Source organism: Aethalodelphis obliquidens, unplaced genomic scaffold (assembly GCF_003676395.1).
Source record: "Aethalodelphis obliquidens isolate GAN/ISIS:26980383/991018 unplaced genomic scaffold, ASM367639v1 scaffold62, whole genome shotgun sequence".
Classification (NCBI taxonomy): Eukaryota; Metazoa; Chordata; class Mammalia; order Artiodactyla; family Delphinidae; genus Aethalodelphis; species Aethalodelphis obliquidens.
In genome coordinates this window covers 3,205,464-3,230,008 of record NW_020838006.1, presented here as the reverse complement: position 1 = coordinate 3,230,008, position 24,545 = coordinate 3,205,464, and the positions used below count along the sequence as shown (strand labels likewise).

Here is a 24,545-nt window from a genome sequence, read left to right as displayed (position 1 = left end):
TTAAGAAGGAATGCCATTCAGATGTATGGAAAGCAACAGTCCTTAATCTCTTCTCCTTGAGGCCATTTAGTCTCCTAAAAATTAATGAGGGGCTACTGCTCTCCGAGTCATACTGGAGAACTGTCCAGGCTGGGAGTGGAGAAAGCTCCAGATGACAGTCAGCTGGCTCCAGGCTCCAGGGCATTCAGCCCCTCCTCTGCCAGTCAAATACTGGGTCGAACACGATGATTTTTAAGGTCCTTTTCATTTTGGAAAGTATTCACAATTCCACCCCCAAAGTCATGAAAGCTGAGTAATTCAAACGTGTCCCAGCACTGACCTGGCACCCCTACTTAAATAGCATGAGATGCCATGATTCCGTTTATATAAGAAAAATGGCTTCAAGACTATCGTTGTTTTGTTTTCTCTGCTAATGAAGAAATCAACTGTGCCACTTCTCAGCACGCTGATGAAGGACCACATCCCCGCTTCATGTGCACAGACTTAAACCTGATCAGGGCAGCTGACCCGTCTTCCAAGAACAAAACTACAGTGTCATTCGTGCATCATAAGGTTGGAGGGAAGGAAAATGCTGTCAGGTGACAGAGAATCACTTTCCATTCAGCCCCTATAGGCATCTCCTCTACCTTTACAGGGGATGTGGAGGAAATTCTGATTTAGAACAGACACTTTAACTGTAAAGTTTCAAACAACAACCTTCAGCATTAGAAACATCTATGGTTACCCTGGATCCATTCTCTGGGATCAGCTTGAATGATAACCATTAATAACAGGTATGGTTATACAAAAACAGCCTTTTGCTTGCTCAATGCCTTGATTACGTGTGACAGTTAATGAAAGATTGGTATGACTGTTCCCATTTACAGAACAGGGAAGTGTTTAAATAACTAGCTGAGGCTGGCAGCTTCATGAGGGCAGGACTGTCACCTCTCTTGTTCCGGGACAGACAGCCTCAGCCCAGGTGGGCCACATACTGGGGGGTCCATAAATGTTGGCTGAGTTAAAAGGCCAAAATTCAAAATCAAGCTCCTGCCACGATGCCATCTATTTAAGGCTGATTCTCCCCAAAATGCAAATGAAGGAAAAGAAATACAGTCAATTTTAAGGAAATGAAAGTAAAAAGCACTCCTAGTCTCAGCATTATGTTAACAGGGACCCAATTCTAGAACTTGTGTGTAGGGGGTACTTTGAATGGATTAGCGCAGCCGAACGACCCTTGACTCGCTGGCATAAGAAGAGCAAAAAGCACGCGGAGATTCAGTTTGGTTTCTAAGATAACACGGCCCACTTTTAAACCTCCCCCTACATGTTGTTCAAGCAGAGGAAGTAAAACGAAAAAGAAACAAGTTTCAAGCATTGTTAAGCCTTCAAGAAAGGACAACAAAGTGTAGGAAATCTGAAACAAAATCTGAGAATCTGCCCTTAAACTGGGCAACTTGGCTTGTTTTCTCACAGTGCAGCTGGATGAGAAAAGTGAGGTGGTCTCTGCCCTTCCTGGGCATCACGTGTGGCTGTCATGACCTGCCTGTTATTTGCAGTAAACAGTGTGAAGGGCTCTGGGGAGGTAAGTAGCTGCGATCTGTACGATGCTATCTTCCAATGAGTGAGAAGTCAATAGCCCTCCCAGCCCTGACAGTCCCACTCAGGCTGTTGAGAAGAGAAAGCAGCATTTACATGATGATGTTTGATTGTCAATAGGCTGCAGGAGGGCCAAGATAGATCCCAGCACTCATTTTATTTTATTTCACTTTTTAAATTTATTTTAACCAAGTCTATTTGATTTACAATGTTGCATTCATTTCTGCTGTATGGCAAAGTGATTCAGTTATATATATATAAATTTTTTTAAATATTGTTTTCCATGATGGTTTACCACAGGACACTGAATATAGTTCCCTGTGCTATACAGTGGGACCTTGTTGTTTATCCATATTATATATAATAGTTTGCATCTGCTCATCCTCAACTCCCCCCCCCACCTTGGCAACCAAAGTCTGTTCTCTATGTCTATGAGTCTGTTTCTGTTTTGTACATAAGTTCATCTGTGCCGTATTTTAGATTCTACATATAAATGATATCATATGGTATTTGTCTTTCTCTTTCTGACTTACTTCACTTAGTATAATAATCTCTAGTTGCATCCTTGTTGCTGCAAATGGCATTATTTCATTCTGTTTATGGCTGAGTAGTATTCCACTGTATATATGTACCACATCTTCTTTATTCATCCAGCAGTCATTTTAATATGGAAAAATGAGAACCACAAAGCCCTGGAAGTGCATCTTCTCACTTGGTACTGGAATCCAATGGGCTGCTCCCAGCTATGGGCGATGGCCACCTTTACATACTGAAATACCATTCAGTACGAGGGCTAAGGGTGGAGTACACAACTTCAACTATGACATGTTGTAAATCACCTTTGATTAGGAAGTCAAACTAATACTTTCTCGTTCTTCAGAAGACTTTTTAAGCAAGCTCTTGTGTGCAGCTAACTTTGGCATCTTTGATTTGCAGTCAAATAATCTCATTCATTAAACCTACCCAGTGCTGGAGTGAAGGCCAAGATGTGTAAAGAGCTACATAGCTCCAGAGGTAACCGAGAAAGTACCTTCTGACTCCACTTCACAGTCTCTTACCCATCTTAGTCCTATCTTTTTACCAACACCAATGGAGCTGCAGTCTGGCTCCATTTCTTGTGGAGTCCACTATAAAAACGTGTGTCTATAAATGTAAAAAGAGAGAAGTAAAGATGAGAGATGGTGGGCGTGGGGAGGTGACAAGCGGCCTCTAGTTTTAGGGCATTTGAACTTGCTGTTCCCTCCAACCAGAACGTTCTTGCCCCAGACATCTGCCTTTTTCCGACAGGGGTGTGACAACCATCACTCTCTACTCACTTGTACACACAGACTTCATGCTCCAGAATCGTGAACACTGCCTGGCACGTGGTAGTTGGTCCTCCATAAACACTTACTGTTTCCAGTTTTCTGTTTCCCTTAGCCTTCTAAAGTCAAGTTTCATATCCCTTCCTTAGGTTCCAAGAGAAACCTTCTACCCTCCTGATAAATTCCTCTCATTTGTAAAAAATTAATACATATTTGCTGGAATAGGAATAAAAATATGCTCACAGAGGAAACAGGGGAAAAAGATGTATTGGACCCAGGCATGGAGGGTATAAATAGTCATGGCAGAGTTTAAAGAAAATGAAAACCACGAGGACTGGTTAGTCAACATTAGCTGTATAAAGAAGTCAGTTCAGAAGTCAAAGAGTGATAAACAACAAGGTCCTACTGTACAGAATGGGGAACTATATTCAACATCCTGTGATAAACCATAATGGAAAAGAATATGAAAAAATGTATATGTATAACTGAATCACTTTGCTGTACAGAAATAACACAACATTGTAAATCAACTATACTTGAATAAATTTTTTTTTAAATTATTTTTGGCTGCATTGGGTCTCCGTTGCTGTGCGTGGGCTTTCTCTAGTTGCGGCGAGCAGGGGCTACTCTTTGTTGCAATACATGGGCTTCTCATTGCGGTGGCTTCTCTTGTTGCAGAGCACGGGTTCTAGGTACGCGGGCTTCAGTAGCTGTGCCACGCAGGCTCAGTAGTTGTGGCGCACGGGCTCTAGAGCACAGGCTCAGTAGTTGTGGCACGTGGGTTTAGTTGCTCTGCAGCTCGTGGGATCTTCCCAGACCAGGGCTCGAACCTGTGTTCCCTACATTGGCAGGCAGATTCTTGACCATTGTGCCACAGGGAAGTCCCTTCAATAACATTTTTTAAAAAGAAGTCAAAGAGAGTTTCTTTCCCAGGAAGAGCTGGCTCACAAAGGTGGAGGACCAGGGGCAGCTATGAGAAGGTGCTTCTTTCCGACGCACTGTTCTGAAGTTCAAGGACATTATACGGGGCTGTACTGTGTAACCTGGTGCCAGGAGCACACACGGCTGCTGACATTTTGATTTAAATTAACTAAAGTTAAATAAAATCACACCTCCAGTTTCAAGCAGCACTAGCCATTTTCAAAGGCTTAGTAGTCGCATGTGGCCAGACTAGATTTAGAACATTTTTCATCACAGCAGCAAGGTCAACTGGACAACACTGATCTAAAGAAATCCAAAAAGACCTGGGTTCCTTGGAAAAGGAGCTCTGAAATCAAAGGCTCCAAGGGATATGGAAGGAGAAGCAGGGCAGAACCAGAAAAGAAGCCCCCCAGGAGAGATGTGCATACTGGCTAAGATGTCCTTGGAAATTAAAGCTCGATCCTGACTATCCTGATTTCATAAGGAATGTGTTTTATATTAAATGATTGGCCATCTGCAGTATTACAGCTGAGGAAGGGACAGAAGACAGTCAGGGATAGGGACTAGAGTTCCAGAGTAAACCCATAAGCTGTGAGTGGCAGTTGAGAAGGTTCCAGAAGTGAGAAAAAAATGGACCAAACTAGGTTTGCAACAAGCTGGCACCTGGGAGGGCTCAAGTCAGCTGGCGCCACCTCTCAAGATGCAAATCCCTCTACCCAAGACAATACACTGCTCACAAAATAAGGCCCATCTGACTCCTAAGTTCTTATTAAACCCCATTTCAATGGCTGGAACCAAATGCAGAGCGAGGCACACAGATCATGTTTCCATTCAAAGCCCACATAAGCCTACAGCAAGGAAATGAACATTTCAGGAAAAATACTGGTCTTTTTTTTTTCAAGGTTTTTGGGAGGGTGTAAGTCACAGCACGCCAAATAAGGGTGAGTTCCCAGAAGAACACAGCAGAGAGGTGACCAAGCGGGGAGAATTTATTCACAGGGGAAAAATCCCAGTGCCCTCTGGGAAGCCACTTCCACTGGACGCTTTTGAAGGAAGCTGAACCCAATGAAAAGCATTCCTTCAGAGCAAGTTTTCTCCCTGAGATTTCTACCTGCCTCTTTAACTTCTCTACCTCGTTTTCCAGCAGGAATGGTTTATAATCCCTACCTCTCCAGGGGCAGAGACCTTAAGCGTATTTTCCTCCTGCAAGACAACACTATTTGTCCAGCCCTTTAAAGATTAAAACTAAAAACACAGATAATAAAAGAGGGTATTATAATTAGAGTGTATTGAAAAGAGGGTATTATAATTAGAGTGTATTGCTATTGAGTATTTCCATAAACATTAGGATATCATGGATCCAGGACAGAGACAGTCTCTAATTCCAAAGGACAGGAATGGAAAGGTACAAATAATTCAATCTGTTCCCCTAAGAAATGACCTGATTATCCTCACTGGAAGACTTGAGGAGAATGGGAATTTCAAGGATATGACTGTCCTGTCCATTATGGTAGCCAACAGCCCCATGTGGCTATTTACATTTAAGTTAATTGAAATAAAATAACATAATTCAGTTCCTTAGTTGCACCTACCACATTTCAAGCCATATGTGGCTAATGGTACCCACGGTGGGCAGTGCAGATATAAGATACGGTCACCACTGCAGAAGGTTCTACCAAACAGTGCTGCTCACCAAGACAGCTAAATAATTCGTCCCAGTAACATCATGGAGATTATGAAGGAAAAAGCTCCCCGAATACGTTTCTGGGCTATTGGCATCCTTCTCTAGTGAATTCCTTGCAGAGGTTTATGTATATTGTACAATCAAACAAACCAACCTCCCCGGGCTCAGGCCCATTCAAATGGCATCAGATATGATAAAAGGATTCTGTTGAGGCTCTCCTCAATTGAAACTCTAAATTCTTTAGATTTCTAAAAGTATGAAGTGTATGTTTGAGTTACCCGTGGTGCGGACATGCCAGGAAAATATCTATGAGTGAGACTTGGTAAAAGAAAGTGCTCCCTTGGAATTAATGAATCTGTGCCCTTGTTTGTTTTTTCACACCATATTTCAGAGGAGTCAGCAGGCTGTGCGTGGAGTAAGGTCTAGATGGAACCTAAGGATATGTGGGGATACCAAAGGTTCTGGGACTTTTAAGAGCTTCCCTATATATCTTTTGAGGTGCAATGAAGGAACTATTGTTTTAAAAAATCATGAAGTGTTTGGGGAAGGGAAGGATTGGGAGTTTGGAGTTAGTAGAGGCAAACAATTACATATAGAATGGATAGACAACAACGTCCTACTGTATAGCACAGGGAACTATATTCAATACCCTGTGATAAACCATAATGAAAAAGAATATAAAAAATAATATGTACATGATAACTGAATCGCTCTGCTGTGTAGCAGAAATTACACAACACTGTATATCAACTATACTTCAATAAAATTTTTTAAAATATATATTTTTTAAAAATCATGAAATGCTACTGCTGGTGGAACCCTATCCCCACCATGGGGTCAGAAATAAGGGTCCAGGAGCTGACTTGATGCGTAGGGAGGTTGTGACGGGCTCCCCTGCCTTTTGCTTATTGCAGAAGCCTGATGGGAAAAGAAGAAAGGGGTCCACTGCCTGAACATCACACACTCCTGGCCTTGCAATGGTTTTAGGATGACATGCCCCTACTTATGATTTGCTAGTGACTGGAGAATTAAGCCTAAACAACATGGCCTGGCATTGAAGGCCCCCATAATCTGATTATCTTTCTGCTAAAAAACCCATTATCAGAAACCCTTTGATATGTTAACGCCTTCTGCCTTCCTCACCCCTGGCATTTCTACCTTCTCCCAAGATCTACTTGTGCAAGGCCAAGGGATCACCCCCAAGGTGCCTGCCCAGGCCCTGGAAAGAGTTCAGTGCCTCTGCCAGCAGCTGTGAGCTTGGCTGTGACCAGGAGAATGGCTTCTCCAAGGAGGCCTGGTGTCCACAACAGGCTGACGCCCACTTTGGCTGCCGTCGGGGAGCTGGAGGACGGCCTCTGTGTGTTCGGTGGGCACACATCACAGGCAGGCGTCTTCCCAGCTTCCCCTGTTTCCTTGCAGCAAACGCAGAAGCGTGACCCTGGTTAACAAATGGACAGTGGTGCCACTGAGTGGTACTCAGCCCTTCAGATGCAGCTCAACCATTTCCCCCTTTGGAAGGTCATCAATCTCCAACCCAACCCAGAGAGTTCTGCCTCCTTTGGCCTTGACTTTTAACCACCTTTATGGTGAGGTAGGCCTGTATTTACCACACTCTGCAGGTGAGTTTCCAGAAGTAAAGGGATTTTGATTCTCCTACAGCTCTATAACAAAACCTTGCTCCTGTTATACAGGATTTAAAGGCAGAAGACGTGAGCTTTTGAACCTAAAAAATGGTACTTCTTTGCTAGGAGACATCAAGTAAGTCTCTTGATCAAGTTCTCCATTTGTAACCTAGCTGAGTGGGTTCCACATGAGAATCATCTGGGGATCTTTTGAAACAATGCTGATGCCAGGGCCCGACCCCAGGGCAAATGAATTGGAACTTTTAGGGGTTTGGCTCAGGCATCTAAAAGCTCCTTAGATGATTCTAATGTGCAGCCAGAATTAAAAAAATAAATACCGTTCAGGGAGGATTTATTCTATATGGAGTGAAGAACTCACTGGGGACAAACTTAGGGCGTAGAGACGGAGGCATGGCAGTACCAGATAGAGGTGCCAGGCCTACCAGCCATGTTTCCCCACTTGGCCTGCTGTTAGGAAAATCACAGACTGCATTAATACTGGACCTTATTATAAATGTATACAGGTAGGGTCAAGTCCAACCCAAGCAATCTTATGTGACTCATAAAAAATCTTTTTGGGATGAGGCACGAATCATAAACACAATGGCCCCAAGGCATTCGTTTGCTATTGTACAAATTCCTTCCAGGAAGATCATTTTTAGATTAATTTTTAAGCACAGATTTTACAATTTACTATCATTTAAAGGGTGGAAATCCTCTGCCAATCACCAAGGGGACAATAAGCTTAAAGGAAGGTCTGTTTGAAAGATCTGAGGAGGAGGCTTCCTGAGAAAGCTGAATTTCTCAAGTGTTCTGACCCCAGGAGGCAAAATGAATAGCGAGTTCAAGGAGACGAACGTGAGAAAGTTTATCTCCCTTTAGAGAAACTAGCAAAGAAGTTAATAAGATACACAGTTCCTTAGATCAGAGTTAACAGTTGTAGATAAGCTTTTCCTTCAGAAAATCACAAAGCTAAGTAGATAAAACACACAAAAAAGATAAGTTTTAAGTCAACATGTTCCTGCAATGTAATTTCTCTTCCTGGTCTGTGATGTTTTTCTTTTTCATTCTATTTAAACAAACATATATTGAGAAGCATCTATATGATAGGTCTAAAGAAGGATCATTTCTGAAATGTTCAAAATGTGAGTATTTTCCTTAGTACAATTACATTTGCATTCACAGGAATCAGTATGTAAAAACAATAATTTTTAAAAAGGATTATATAAAAGATATTATTCCAGAGGATTTACTACAAAATCCCTTTAAAAAAGAAAGTGCATAAAAGGTAACACTGAAATATGTCTTATAGTTTGAAGACAATCTCTCCAATTTTAATATAAATTCATGAACCCAGTCATTATGTAAAGAAGCTCATCTGTTCTAGGAAACATTCACTGAGGAGGAAGGATCAGAATGATCTGTGGTCCTGAGTCCAGGAAGTCATCCTGATGGATCTGGTGGGGGAGAAAAAGAGGTCCACGTGACAGACGCGGCTGCTTTAATGCGTTTCCTTAACCGAAATTAATTAAAACAACAACACAACCCAACTTCTTTTTCTATGTTGTGGGGAAAATAACGTTTATATAGAGCACAGTGCAGGAAGCAGGAATCTAAATTAGCTTTGCGTGCTGGCAGCCTGAATAATGCTTCTGCCAAGAGGTCATTTTTTTTTTACCAAATCCTTTCAAAATGTCACAGTCACAGGCACAGTCTTCGCTACTCCTCAAGGTATAACTTCTTTAATATCAAAGCAATTTGACTAAACATTACATGTCTAATGTCACTCGTGTTCTGCCAGTCTACACAATCCTGTTGTCCCCTCCATCTTTTTCAGACATCCATCTTTAAGAAGATCTGTGAAGGAACCCCAGACAGTCCTTGACCTCTGGGCCTTCCTACGTAAAGACCCCCATATCCCTGACCATGTCATGCACCTCGAAGCTCTGGGGAAGAGCAAACCTACAGGACTGGGGCAATGGCCACAGGTTTTTATAAATGGCAACATCTGCCTCCTGACAATGGTGACATGACCCTCAGAAAGCAGACCGCATGGTGTTTAAAAGAGAAACTGTCCCCACAAGAAAAGGGGAAAAAGAAAATGACTCACGACACAGTCTGAACTCCAGTAAGACTGGTGGACAAAACCCTCAAAGAAATGTCTGGCAGAAGGTAATGCTCCAGTCCTAAATGCGGCTTCTCAGGTTCAAGGCAAAACAACGAGGCTTCTGATGCCAACCCTTCCATCCCCTCTTTTGCAATTCAGTTACGGAAACATAAAAACACAATGGGACCAGAGTTTTGATCTTATATTTACTTAGATATTAAGCGGCGAGGGAATACAATGACTAAAAACAGTAAAATGATGAAAAGACAAATGATACTTTATGATGCCTCGGGTGGTTTCACCTTTCTGGGCCTCCGTTTCCATGTATGTCAAATGGGATTACTAGACTCATCTCAGAGGGTTGTTTCCAAGGTTACAGGTGACAGGCAAGGGAAAGTGTTTTACAGGTAACAAAGCACTCTATGAACGTATGGGATTATTAAAAAACTATTATCATCAGACATGGTCAATATGTTTTCTTCAAAGTTATCTGACTAGATTTTTTCCACTGGTGTTCTTTCCCCCATCAGTCTCAATTATAGTAAAGTTATTCAAATCACTTCTCTTTTCTGGTTCCCTGGCACTAGTTTTCCATCTGCCTGGACAAGTAAGTAAATGACTAGTTTTACAACATTTGTTGTGCTTTTAATTTTCATTTAACGGCTATTTTAACAATGAAAGACACAGTATACATTCCCAAGAGATAAGCACCAGAGGGTGGTTGGCAGAAATGTTCGCAGAAATAGGGTCCTTCCACTGCAGCCCTGGTCACTGCTGATAAAAGGCACGCAAGCCCATAGTGTCCTGAGGTTTATGCGGCTGCTTTCAACCAGCACAGTCCTCAACTATCCACCCTCACTCATCTCTTGGTTTTCTTATAACTTCAAGACTCTTCAACTGAGAAAGCATGATGGCCATGTCTGCTTCCATGGGCTTCTTGTGTAACCTGGGAAGATGATTTAAGAGAAGTGCCAAGACTTTTCAGGGGCTTGCTCCAAAAACTCTCCTGAACATACATTATTTTAGAGTATGGGTCATCATCAAAACAGACCATTGTATCAGAGGTCAGGTATTGTCTGGGGCTTCATTTTCCAGAACCTAAAGCTAAATGTATAAATAAAGACATACAGAGAAGAACAAAACTGCTTTGACTGGCAGAACACAAGTAACACAGACACCTAACATTCAGTCCATTGCTTTTACACAAAAGAAAAGCAAAGCCAATAGGCTTAGAGCAGAGGGGGTTCAAGTTCGTTGGAGCTCCAACAGTTATTCAAGAAGTAACCACTGAACTGTTAAGAAACCAGATTCCCTCCTGGGCCCTGAAGACACAAGACACATTTCATTCACAAACTGGTAACAGGAAACACTCTGAGTTTGACAAACTGCTTTGCAAAGTGCTGAATAAATGTAAGTGATTCTATAATTGCCACAAACATCCCCACCAACACCACCATCAAAATCTTGGAAGATTCATGTTTTCAACAGTTTTGAGAGCTCACCAACAGTACATCAAATTAAAAGTATTGTCTGCCGACACAGATGTAGAGAACAAACGTATAGACACGAAGCGGGCAAAGTGGTAGGGTAGGGGTGGTGGTGGGATGAATTGGGAGATTGGGACTGACATGTATACACCGATGTGTGTAAAATAGATAACTAAAAAGAACCTGCTGCATAAAAAAATTAATAAAATAAAATTCAGAAACAACGTATTCTCTGCCTAGTCAGTGCCACAGAAATATTAAGACACAAATTTCTTATTTCGCCTCCTTTTCCCCCATGGATAAAGCAGAGAGGGCATTGCTAATGCATGTCTACATAATTTTATGAAGTCTGCCCCAGAATTTCCACGGAGGAGGGTTCAGGGGTGATGACTCAGCTGGAAAGGAGGGGAGACGTGTCTGGAAGCCGTGCTGACCCAGGAAGCACACTAGCGATGGAGTCTAGACAGCAGGGGGCTGTGGAGACCACAGGGATGGAGGTGCTGAGACCTTCCAGGCCTTCTTTGGAGACCCATCCGTATTAAGCGCCCATCTAAGGCAGCCTTCCTACCTAAGTCTCCTGAGCACGCGCTGTTTTACCAGGGCTTTCCCAAAAGTGCAACCAGGAGTCCCCCTGTATATGGGATGTTTTGCATCAGGCAGGTGGAAAGATGTCTTCAGCCGCTCTCCACTGCCCCAATACCCCTCTATTCAACGGCCCCTTCTCCAGCCATCCCAACACAGGAGATAACCTACGAGTCAGAAAATGAAAGGCAGGACTGGCAATAAAAACCCAAAAAACAAAACAAAACAAAAAAACCCGTCCCAAGTCAGGTGGTATGATTTGCTTTCTGACTTTTCCTGGCCTCTGTGGTCATAACACGTTGAGCCCTCTAAAAGATGCACACAAGAACATAAATGAATCAAAGGCAGGCTGTGATGGATGGAAAAACAGCAGCCCTCCACACCCCCAGACTGCAGCTCCCCTGAATTCACAGAAAATAAAGGCTGAACACACAGAAAACCTCCACTGTAAAGAACAACTTACACAAATCAGAACGTTCGAGATTTCCCACAAGCCCATGGTTCTCTCACACACCACCACACGTGGCTATAAATAACAAAGCCCTTGACGACACACTTGGGGGAAAGGCAGGCAGTCTAGTAAAAATAAAAAAAATAAAAAAAATCTTGTCACCGCCATGTTGGATTTATAAGCACTGTCCCTGGCCTTTAAAAGCAACGAATTCCAAACAGCAACAATCTTTTAGTGACAATGCATGCTGAGCGCCAGGGAAGAATCAGACAGACTGTTCTCCCTCAAAGAGCTTTCCTTCTAGGAAGGGAGTTAAAACACACACACGTCCAGCCACAGGGAGCTTCCCACCAGGGCCGCCCGAGAGGAAGCCAGGCCTGATGGAGAGGCTGTGAAGGGGAGAAATAGGACAAATCCAACTGCAGACCTGACAGAAGAAGTGGGGTTCGGCCAAGCGTTGGTTCAAAGGAACAAAGGTGCTGTAGGGCATGAAGAGAGAATGGGAAAATCGTGGGGAGCAGAAGGGTCACAGGTTAGAAAAGCTGAGTAAAACCAGGGCCTGAGGATGCACGAGGTCAGAAAGGGGGCTGGGGGAGAGGCTGGCACCATCCAGGCCTCCCGTGATCTAACTTATGCTGGGGTCCTTCTCTGTGTCCTAGGAGCCAGGGGTGCAGCCCTGACCTCAAAAAGGAAACAAGGGCCACGCAATCACCTAGGATCCATGGAGAGGATCCACAGAAGGCTTCCCGCAGGTCACCTATTCAACATGACACCTGAGGGGCAGAGTTAACTGATGGCGACGTATTGTGTATTGAAGAGATGAAGGGTGTCCGTGGGCAGAAACCAACGAGGAGATCCTTACAGATGACAGAAAACAGGAGTTCAGACTTGCACTGTGGTAGCATAATTTAAGAGCAAAAATGCATTTCCTGTAACTGTGTTCCTGTTGTAAATAATGTCTGATTAAGAGACTCTAGGTATTAAAATTTGAAAGTTATTCTGATAAATAAGTTGAGATCTGATGGAACAGGAAGCAACATGAGACCAGGTTGCAATGGGAAGTGTTTTCTGTCTTTGTTTTTTGCCAAGTAAGATGTCAAAAGAAAAAAAAAAGTCAGAAAATAAAATTATTTGGAAAAATCAGAAAGTAGTTGTGAGAACCGGTTGTTGCAACTGACAGGGACCCATAATTCTTGAAGACAAAAGTAACTGAGGGGCAAACATGGCCTTATGTTGAGTAAAATACAGAAGCTCATCAGTGAGAAAGCCAGCTGTGGGGCTCTCAGAACAGTCTAAAATTAATGTTGAAAGATTCAAGAAAAATTGAGTCCTCACTGAGCACTGACCAAATAACTTTCTCAAGACAAAAGAAGATTTTTTTTTTTAATGTTGAAAAGTAGAACCACTTCCTGAAAAACGTGACATTAATTCAGTAATTTATTGGAGACATCATTTGTATACGAGGGAGTGCGACATATTTTAAGCAATGCCGAGGTGTAATAGCTCCAAACGGATTTAAGGCCTACAGGTGTCAAGGTGGTCTGTGATTAAACACCTAAGGAGTAAACATGATGAATGGTGTGAGTTCAGCAGAGAAAAGGATTCCTGGGAGCTACACTTGGTGGTCAAGGCACAGTCAGTGGAGGAAGCAGCCAAGAAGGATGCTTTGGGAAGAGAGACGGGTTAAAACCCACTCATTAACTGACTTGCCCTCAGCAAATCTCTCTCCTGCTAGCCTTAAAGCATTACTTACCCCCAGTTAAAATGGGCCCTGTAGCTGAGGAGGAATCGAAGCACCTTCATAAAATGGGCAGCTATCCTCTTCCTCAGTGACAGAAACAAGTCTGATCTGACACACTGAAATCTCTGCACTTGACACCCCTGTGGAAAGGTTTTCATGCTGTTACAACAGTGCTTCTCAAACTTCAATGCACACACGAATCACTTGGGGGTCTTGTTAAAATGCAGATTCAGTGCAGTAGGTCTGGGGAGGGGCCCAACATTCTGCATTTCCCATAACCCTCAGTGATGCTGATCCTGCTGGCGGCTGGACCACCCTTTGAGTAGTAAAGTACTGGAGCATCTTTAGTTGCTGTTATCAGGGCATGGTAGAAAGGCATCATTTTTGAGCTCAAGATTCGGGCCTCAAGCCATACTATAAGTCATAAAAAGTAGATGTGAAAAGGAGAGTGAGGCTCCTGGAGAGTGAGAAAGTAGAGCCAGCAGGGCTGCAAGGGGAGGCGATGGAAAACAGAAGAGGGCAACAGAGGAAAAGGCTGGTTGGCCCGCTGCTGATTAGAATAAATAAGAGGTGACAAGAAAGAAATTATAAGAATGAAAGTAAGAGTGCCCAGGGTGTGTTGAGAGTGTTAGAAAGTATTTTACGAACAATGAACTTCAAGGGATTCCAGAATAGTGAATACAAAATGTTACTTTTGGGTGTTTTTGTCCCTTTTCACATATGGTCTTTCTCTTTTTTTTTTTTCTTTTTGCCTAATACTATGGGTTTTAGAGAATAAAACATAAACGTGAGCTGTAACAACAAGACCGTCATTCAAAGCAATAGTTAGAAGATTCCTCCACTGCTGACTATACAGAAATGCGACTATAGGACTCACAGCTACTCCCCTGCCTAAAACAGCAGTCTGAAAACTGCCAATCTGGAGCAAATTCTGTCTTTTCTGAAAATATTTTAAGAAAAGAGGTGGAGAAATATTTGAAAGGCAAGACAAGACTATACTCAGACAAGTTTCCTTTCTTTTCCCAAAAAAACATAGAAGCTCCTTTAGGGCTTTCTCTCTTTTCCTAGACATAGCAAAGCATTTCATAATTCTCTAACTTAGGAAAACGCTTCACAGACATTCTCACCAGCTCAAAGAAAGGAGAGGATGCAAACACTGCAATTAACCAGAGAGAAATGGTATTCCCACCCAAACCAAGACAGCCTTTCTTCAGCAAGGAGAAAGTGGGAGCTGCAGTAAACATGCTCTTTAGTGAGGATGTCTGCTCAGGCACCTGCACTAGGGACATTTCAAAATAAACGTGGCTTCTGTTTCTTTTTTAAACAGCAGTTGTCTCCAACAAACTCCAATTGGATGTTTGTGGTATTTGTTAGTTCCAACCTGTGATGACGTTCGATAGTTTTCTATTTTTGATTAGCTAAGGATTATGCTTTCTAAGCCAACAACAATGATTTGCTTTACTAACATCCAGAATGAAACATTTTGGAACATAAAAAGCTAAAAATCTCATCTAGTTCAGTGCTTGTCACTATACACAGAAGAAAAATGAGACCCAGGGAGACCAAAGGAGGTAACCAGGTCCCCCAGACACCTTGACTGCCAGTATGACAGGGTTTAATCTTCACCAGCTGTCTCCGAGGCAGATTCTTAATCTCAAACTAAGGGTCAGAGCTGGATTAGATCATTCAAGATCAAGGTTTTGCGATAATTACATAGCTGCAACTTCTCTTCTGTTTGGTATGGGGCCTCTAAACTAGGAAAATGATGAAGAGACTAGGAAAAAAAACGCTTTGGTTTGGTGATGTAACAATGCAGACTCCAGAGTATTTGGATGGGGTTGGGGGTGAGGAGGACTTTGAATTTATTTTCTAAGCCAACCAGCAAATCCCGCCATTAGGCATGTAGTCAGGTCTTGTGGAAGTCGAAGCTTATAAATTTCAGGGGCACTCATTAAGAAAAAGAATATAAAAATTAAGAATAGAAATTTAGGTATGAAAGAGAATATTTAGAGTGGCATCTTACACATTACAAATTTTAAGAAGCTGCAGATACCACAAATATAAAAGTTAAAAGAAAAATATTTTTATTAATTAACTGCCTGATACACCTCTGAAATACTATTGCTACATTTTTTGGTTACATTCTCTTTGATCACCTCTACCAATGATATTTCATGATATTCTCTTTAGAGAAAATTTAAAATAATTCAATCTTTCCTCTAGAACTGTTGATCAGAATTTGTAAATTTATTCTTGAGATAACTTGGAAGTTTTTTCCAGCTTCATAACTCACTATAAGTAATGTCATATAAATGTTTTGGGTTGCCTCTAAATTTGGGAAAACCCCTATGAAGTTGCTTTTACAGGTGAGCTGTAATATTCAGGGCATCGCAAGATATCTTAAATATTCTCTACCTTGATAACACTCATTAACCACATTGCCAGGGCCCCTCCCAGAGCCAGAAGGGGGGCCTGCAGCAGGAAGAAGCCTTGAGGTTCCATCCACATCATGGTAAATCCACATTGGCACACCATATATAACCCCCACCTACTTATGCATCCTTGAATTCCCCCAATTCTTCCGAATAAAGTGCCTGTTCTATTCAGAATACCTACTAAATTCCTTGATGGCATAACTATGGCATGATTCAGCCAGGACTGTATCACCTGATGTGTATACTTCATTTTTCCATCAAGATCACAAGACAGGCCTAACATTTGACCACCTGGTGTATGCATCAAATGTTACTTTATTTACCTAAAGAAATTACATGGGATAACATATGAAAAACACCAAAGCCTTAGAAAAATGTTGGATCTCACCATTATTTCTCTTAACCCCTAGAGTCTCCCAGCACCCACGCTATAATGGAGAAGTGGTTTGTATCAATCGAGGCGGCCTGGTCCAGTAGAGCCTAGCACTTAGGGTCTAGGTCCCCAAACCAGACCATCTCGGGTTCAACCCCAGCCTAATCATTTGCTAATTGAGTGGCCTTAATTTCCCTGATCTCTAGAGGACTTACAATAAGCATCATAAAGCCGACCTTGTAGAGTTGTTTGGAGGTTAAATAATACACGTGAAGCGCTCAACATGGTCCAGGCAGCAGCAGTTAGTGTAGCTACAATCATTACTATGCATTATCAGGAAATCTGCCCACAAAATCTCTGGAGTGAAGCTTCCTCGAGATATTAACACCATTCAGAGCGGCATGAGCCACTGTCGTCTCCTTCCATAGGCAAGTTCTGCAGAGTTTTAGGATCACCAGCAGGCATCCACAGAGCAGCAGAGTGAATTTCCTGCCACAGCCAATAAATCCTCCATGACGATTTACAACTTTAACAGATAAAGTGGCAAATATTGAAAATACGAACCTGACTCTGTATTTTCCTTCAAAGACACTCATGGCTGTTCTGCCAAGCCCCCAGCTCCCTGCAACGCAGTTTTCACAATCCTATACCTTGTATAGTATCTTAACAGCTTTTTACTTCTTTATCTGTTCTGATATTCTTGTTTCCTTAAAAAGGCTTGAGAAGGCCTTAAGAAGGCTTGAGAAGGCCTCATGTTCCCAATACCCAGAGGAAATGCAACCAAGGCACTGGGAAATCTTAAAGAAACTGTGTAAGTGAAATCCTGGATAGAACAAGTCAAATGAATATAGCTGAAGTTTCCTGCAGGAAAAGACAAGCCATGAAAAACTGAATTTCCCCAAGGAAATACACCACTATGATTACAGCCAAACTCTTAGCTTTTTCATTAATGAGCAATTTCTCTACTCCAGGGAAAATATGATATAATCAACAATAACTAATTTTGTACCTAACACCTCTGCAAAGGTGTGTTGTTGGTGCAGATCAATCTCCAGTGTTGGAAGACCCAGGGCGGGGGGACAAATGGTGGCCCACAGACCACAGGTCAGAATACTGAAAGTTATAAATCACACTGACAAACCGTTCGATAAAGTAGGTTTTAGCCTTCTACCTTGATTGACAAATGCACCTCCATAACATCTTAGAAAAGACCAAGTTCAACTTCAAACTCTTGACCTGCTCAGAGACCAGCCCTGGAACTGGGGAAACACTGTCCCAAACCCGGCCAACAATCTACCTTCCTCTTTCCACTGGCTGCTTCATCTGGCACCAAGAGGGACCTTGTGACATGTAAAACACCCCAGTTTTAACACTCACACCCCCCCACACCCCACACATACACGGCTGTCCCTTCGCCACCCCTCAGGCCCATAGACCAGTGGCTACAAAGGCCCTCAGGAAGATGGGTCCAAAGGTCCATGTAGGCTGCAAAAGTGGGTCCACAGCCATCCGAACAGCATATTTTGGGTTTCCAGGTACCTGAAACTGATCTATAAAGGGGAGACTCTGGACTCAGAGGCCCAGGAGTCTCCTCACCCCATAACAGGGGCTGAACAGAGAACAATAAAAGCAGTGCCCTCTAAATCCCAGGGCAGAGGCTCCGTTTGCTCATACACTAGGCCTATATTTTAACTGAGCAGAAAAATTGGGGGGGGGGTGGATATCTCATCAGAAAAGAGCAAAAATAAAAAACAGCCGCTTATCTTGAGAGCAGGCAGCCTTCCCCAGATACAATCTCACCCATCACATGCAGTTGCCCTGAGCTAAGTCCATTCTAATGATCTACAGCTTCAGCCCTGCGAACAAAACACAGACGCTAGGAAACCCTAAAGAGGCCAAGCAGGAGATCCTAAATGGACCACAGGCAAGGAGGCAGTTGCTCCATGTTGAGTGCCAAGACCTAAAAAGCTGATTATGGCAAATAAAAGACAGATCCTTTTGGGAGGAGAAGAATATTAACCACCTACAAGTTTTCTAAAAGTCAAATCATCCCCCTTTGTGATACTGGATAAATTCTACTCTTCAACATCATCCCCCTTGTGATACTAGATAAATTCTACTCTTCCCACCCTCCCCAGCAGCTGTTCGAGGTCTGTACACAGACGCTGGTCCTACATGCCTGGAATCTGGGGTTGCCAGTATATATCTCTGAAAACAGCGCGTGTCCAGCTGCTGTCAATGGTCAAGGTACAGGTCACCGGCAGTGGGTCCCACCACCAAGACGCAATTATCAGACTAGGAACAGCAGAGTTTTCTTGGTCAAAGAGACTCTACCCTATCCTGATTTTCGGTAGGACAATGACAATCAGGAAGGAGGTAGATCATGCAAGCAAAGCAAATCGTGACCTCAGGGGCATTGAATGGATATTAGATGGTAAGTTCCCCTTTCTTGAATACGATATCCCTTTACTCACTCCCTAACTTCCATCCCAACACACATACACACAGATATACCAGGGAAAAGGGCCGAGCAGAACACAAGGAAGACAAGGTTAGAAAACACACACACACACACACACACACACACACACACACACACACACAGGCAAACATCAAGTTGCTTTGTGCAGACTCTATCTTCTCCATTTATAAAATAAAGGTAATGAAAATTATCTTGTCGGTTTCTCCTGAGGATTAAATTAGATAATAATGTCAGGTGGCTGGCTCAGAACAGGTTCTCAAATGTTACTTCTCCCTTCTCCCCACTTGTCCTTGAGAGGAGCCAACTTACCCTGCTTGGCTTCCCAACCCTCATGACATGCCAGGCAAGAAGGAGAATCATCGTTATCCCACCTTGGTCAGAAGCCACAAGTAGGTAGGAAGCAACATATTACAAGGGAAAGAAGGAGTGCAAAACAAATGGTGAGCATTCTTGCTGCTAATACCTATCTGCTAAATCATTTCTACTGAAAATCATGAGTTAATCTGCTGAAGCTGTACAGAAGGCCCCCGAGGGCAGAAGCCAACAAGGTGACGGAGTGATGCTTTTCTGTGGAAATTGGCTAAATAATGCCATGCTGTAGCCAGGAAGGACTTTTCCTCCACACCCTATTTTAAACTGTTTCGGTGGTTTGCATCAGACCTAAATAATAGCCACACTGCTCTTCTGCAGATAGCAGCTGCCCCAGGGCTGCACTCCCCTTAGACCAACTCACTTCACTGCTCATAAACCAAAACAGAAGACCCTGATGAAAAAAGAAACTTCAAAGCTAAGTTTAGATTTTGGCACTTCATTTTTAATGAAAGTCTCATTTCAACAACCTTCTAGAAAAAAAAAGAGAGAGAGAGAAGATTCAGTATTCACTGGCAAATGTCTTTGGTAAGACTGAAAAAGTTTTGCAATGGCTTTGAATGCCCTACATGAATTCAAGTGTACAACTAAAGAGGTTGGATGAAAACTTCTAGCAGCTTTCCATCATGTCTGTCAGAAGCTGACACGTTTGTCATCTTTTTCCATAGGTCATCAGAATAAAAGATCCAACAACACAGTATAAAACAGCCAAATTGCCGATTGAGATCAAAGCCAAACTATTCTCGATAAAGATTTTACCATTCAGACCAAACACCCAATAAATAGTGACTGCCTGGTTGTGGAAATGCTCGACTGACTTGCAGTGCCTCTAGGAGGATGAATGGAGGTTCAGCTCAGCATTTCCTGGGTGCTAAGTGATATACCAGGCACTGCCACAGACCCTGGAGACAGAGAAATGAGTGGGACAAAGCCAGTGCCTTTGAGAGAATGGGTAAGGGAGTCTCATCAAGAGCTAATTCTGCCTTACTATTGTTAGCAGCGAAAAGAGAGGCCTGTCCCCGGGAGGAGGGAACCTATAGCTCCACCCAGGGCGTTGAAAGCAGGTTTGTTTAAGAATGACACTTAAGTCAAGTCTTAAAAGATGAATCTAAATTATCCAGGGTAGCAGGAGTTCCAGACAGACAGCACCTTGAACAAAAGTGAGGTGGCCCAACTGGGGGCCCGGAATAAGGCAGGCACAGGAAACAATAGATCAATGAAAAACACATTCAGAGGGACAGTGGAGGGAATGGAAGGAAACACAACACCCAACAGAGTGGGCTTTTGACAAAGGGGTCTAGAGTCAATAATGCTTCCAAGTACACAGGGTTAAAATATACATCCTTCTCTGGGCCTCAACACAACCCCCATATGTTAGACTCAATGGAGGCAAAGACCAGACCTGTCTTATTCACTCAGAATACTGTTTCCAGGTCTGAGCCTCCTGCCTGGCAAAAAGTGACATTCTATAGATACTGTTGAGAAGAAAGAATGGGTAATGGTCACTTTCTGCAATGGCACCAATGAAGTGTCATTCTTAATTGGAAAAATATGGTTAAAAAAAAGAAAATTTTTTGAAGTTGTGTTGAAAACTGAAATGCAGACCATGTAGCAGGTATGCTGGCTCCACAGACAGCAATGAGGACTCATCATTTCAAGGTGGGGTGCTACCTTGAAAAAAAGGCAAGGAGGGACTTCCCTGGTGGCACAGTGGTTAAGAATCCGCCTGCCAATGCAGGGGACATGGGTTCAAGCCCTGGTCCAGGAAGATCCCACGTGCCGCGGAGCAACTAAGCCCGTGTGCCACAACTACTGAGCCCGCGTGCCACAACTACTGAAGCCCGCCCGCCTAGAGCCTGTGCTCCACAAGAGAAGCCACCGCAATGAGAAGCCTGCACACCACAACAGAGAGTAGCCCCCGCACTTGCCGCAACTAGAGAAAGCCCACGCGCAGCAACGAAGACCCAATGTGGCCAAAAATAAATAAATAAAGGCAAGGAATCCAAAATGTGATGAGTATCTTATAGAAACCATAACTAGTTAAAAATAAATGGCCTAGAGGTGAAACATGTGCTTTCTGGGAACAAAAGCAAATAGACCAAAGATCAAATTCTGGACCTAGCAGTTTCCAGAACCCTGACAAAATCAGCAGTGATTTGGGGAAAGAAATTTATCTCTACAACACTTTTACCAACATTGAGTCCTCAACAAGGATCTCCTGTTAGGTATTTGAAAAGTAAAAGTTATATTTTTCAGATCTGAAGAGTTTTCAAACATTTAAAATTTTCCCCCAAAGAGCAATTACTTAATTTCAGGCATTTAGGAAGAGTGAATCTACTAAGTCAAAAACAAAAACTAAAATACCTTTAAGTATGTACCTTAGTGAAGTTTGCTCTTATACTGAAGTCCTTGGCTCACTTGTCAATATACTAAATATAAGATGGATTTTTTAAGTAACCAAAGAGAAGGCTGTGAACAATCTCATTTCCTCTTATCTTACCATGCATTAAGATATTTTGAAAAATGTAGTGACAGATTACCAATTACGTTAGGAAAATCCTGAAACCATTTACTTCCATAGAAAATTAAATGCAAGTGGAATTAGGTTTCCCACCTCCATTATAGCTACCTTTGACCTTCAACTATCTTCAAAATGTAATTTCACATGAATACCAATCCAAAATGATTCCTTAGTTCAACCATTTTGTGGCTTTAATTTCATAAAAATATGAAATCTGTGGGTTTTGTAATACTGTCTAAAAGCCCAAATAAAAAGCCAGTTGGCTTTTAAGCTAATTGTTTAAAAGTGTGTATATAGATGAACTGAGACTGACTCATGAACTACTGAGTCTGGAATTTGCAAATCATAAATCTTATCCTCCTAAGCAAAGACTAACAGAATCAGGGCCCACTAATTTCCTTCTTTCGTAATCTGAAACAAAGTTTTAACGATTTTTAAGATACACTGAAAATTAAGGGTGCCGTTTAAAATATTAGCAAAATATAACTCAGTTCTTAAGAGTTTGGTGTATAATCAGAGAGTCGAACATTCTGGTACTGCAAAGTAAGAAAGCATCCAAGGATGAAACAGTGGAACTTTATTAAACTGTAGAACTCAAATCTGTGTCGGATTTTTTTGTTTACAATAGTCTTTCCTCATTATCTTAAAAACTCCCATCTCCATGCCACCTTCAGTAAAAAAAAATATAACTTTTAAAAATTTTCAATCCACTTCAAGAACTGTGAAATGTCCCATGTAGAAACTGGTCCATATTTCTTTTAGACAAGACCAAAGGTTAAGTCTGCCCCTGGCCCTTGGTAAACAGAATATGTGCCTCAGAGTGACGGGGACTGTCAGATCCTCCACATTTCATCCCAAATCCACACAGGGCATCTCCAAGTTACCAAAAAGGAGTAGAGAGACAAAAGATGCTAAAGATGAAGGGAATGTAAAATGATCCAAATCTAACCATGTCCTTTCACAGATGAGGAGACTGAGGCCCAGAAAGGTCCCAAAACTCCAAAGACTCCATTACCAGAACCCAGATGCAGGTTCTCAGTTCTGTAGCAAAGAGCTAACAAAATTTCTAACTTTTAAGGTCTCAGGGATTCGGTACTTTCCATAACAAATACTTAAGAGTTCAATTCCTGCATTTTTCTCCCCTCAAAACCTCCTAGACACCAAGATCAGGTGGGCAGGGGGATTTACGATTTTAACCCTTCCGTTTCATTTCCACCAAACAACTGCACAGAACCTTCAAGTCCGCAAGACGGGGCTGTCCTGCTCCAGGCAACATCTCCAGCACCTAGCGCCTAGCAGGCACTCAGTAAATACTCCGCCTTCCACCTGACAAGCCCCACTCCCTGCCGCATCCACGCCAGCCTGCAGTGGAGCGAGACAAGTTTCCTTTGGCAATCGCCTTTCTCCTTGAAACTTTGCTACAGCAACTCCGGGCCAAAAAGCCGGTCCGCGGGCATGTGGCCCTGGGCAAGAGCTGAGGATGGGGGCCCTGCCCTTTCGGGGCACTGGGCGATCCCGGGCCGGGGACCAGGTGTGCCCGCCGCTCGCTCGGAGGCCGCCCGGGCCGCGTCCTGCCTCCGCCGATCACCAACTTCTCAAACTTCCCTTTCCGGGGGTGGGGGCGGCCCGGGACGCAGCGCCCTTCCTGCCCGCACAAAGGGGGCCGGGCGCGCCCCGCACCCCCGCCGAGACCACTTTCCTGGTCTTTGGAAAGAAAAACGTACCCGTCCCAGCGCAGGGTGCTGGGGCGCGGGCACCGGGGCCACGTCCCGGCTTCCGCCCGCCTCCCGGGCCGACTGTCAAGCGCAGCCCTGCGGGGCCCCGGGGACCCAGGCGCCAAGCCCGGGCGGGGGCCACTCACCCGACTTGGGAACGTGAGGCGGGATCGTGCTGGCGATGCGTGTCCACAGGACGATGTGCAGCGGCCACAGGCCCCCAAGCAGCCCCCGGCCCATGGCAGCCCCCGCCGCTCCGCATAGACCGGCCCGAGCGCGCACGCCGCGCCTCCGCGCCGCGCCCTGCGGACCCGCGCGGAGCAGCGGTGCGGCCAGATGTGGCGCCGCAGAGGGTGGCGGTGGGCGAGGCGCGGGGGGCCCGGCGGCCGAGGGGAGCTGCGCGGGAGGCCGGCCCGGCCGGCGGGTGCGCGCGCGGAGTGTCGTCGGGCCGGGCGCGCGAGTGACTCACGACTTCGCCCGGGCGCCGCGGGGGAAACAGGAAACTCCTCGCCAACAGCTGGGCAGGACCTCTCGCCGCCCCGAGCCTGCTCCCCGTCTCGGCTCCCGGTCCTCGCCCTCCCTCGCAGCTGCCAATCACGTCCCCGGGACCGGCCCCTCCGGGGCTTTGGCAAACTTTCAGCGGCCTCGCGCGTTCCCGCTCCGAAGACTGACTACGGAGCACTAAGTGCACACGTTCCAGAAAATCACTGAACGCAGAGTGTGTCTGCGCTCTCCAAAGCACCCCCACCAGCATCCTCCCCTTCCCCACAACCCTCTTCGGGTTGTTCCTAAGTGCTTCAGAGCTGGTTTTCAAACTCCAAGTGGCGACTCAAGAGTGGATGCTGAAATCTGAGTTGTGAGCACTTTTTTTTTTCCAAGTAAAACAGTAAAAGTATTTCCTCATTAAACTTTGTTTCAGTTGTGTATGCCTAAACCATCACATTGTAAAATGTTTATTTTACTGTAGGTGGAAGTCCAGAAGTCTGTTCTCAAACTTTAATGTGCTCATGGACCCCCTGAAAATATTGTTAAAATGCAGATTCTGCTTCAGTACATCTAAGAGGCAGCATTTCTGATAAGCTCTTGGGTGATGCCTCCCATTTTGAGCTGCCTCTTTCTTCCTGGGGGGTGACTCAGTGAGCAATTATAAACAATAAGCCATCACAGAGTGAT

The 24,545-nt window shown here is 43.8% G+C and overlaps 1 protein-coding gene across 3 annotated transcripts in view; it reads right to left on the bottom strand.

Moving 5' to 3' along the window:
* TGFBR2 (transforming growth factor beta receptor 2) overlaps positions 1–24,104 on the bottom strand; it is a 95,287-nt gene extending 71,183 nt beyond the window's left edge. The window contains exon 1 of one of the 3 annotated variants that reach the window (XM_027088351.1): positions 23,519–24,104. In XM_027088351.1, the coding sequence (XP_026944152.1) occupies positions 23,519–23,612 (94 nt within the window). In that variant the 5' untranslated portion in view covers positions 23,613–24,104. Of the gene's footprint in view, positions 1–2,636; positions 2,722–23,518 lie in introns of those variants that run through there. The other 2 variants (XM_027088349.1, XM_027088350.1) reach the window with 2 other exon arrangements.
* Between the last annotated feature and the right edge of the window lie 441 nt (positions 24,105–24,545).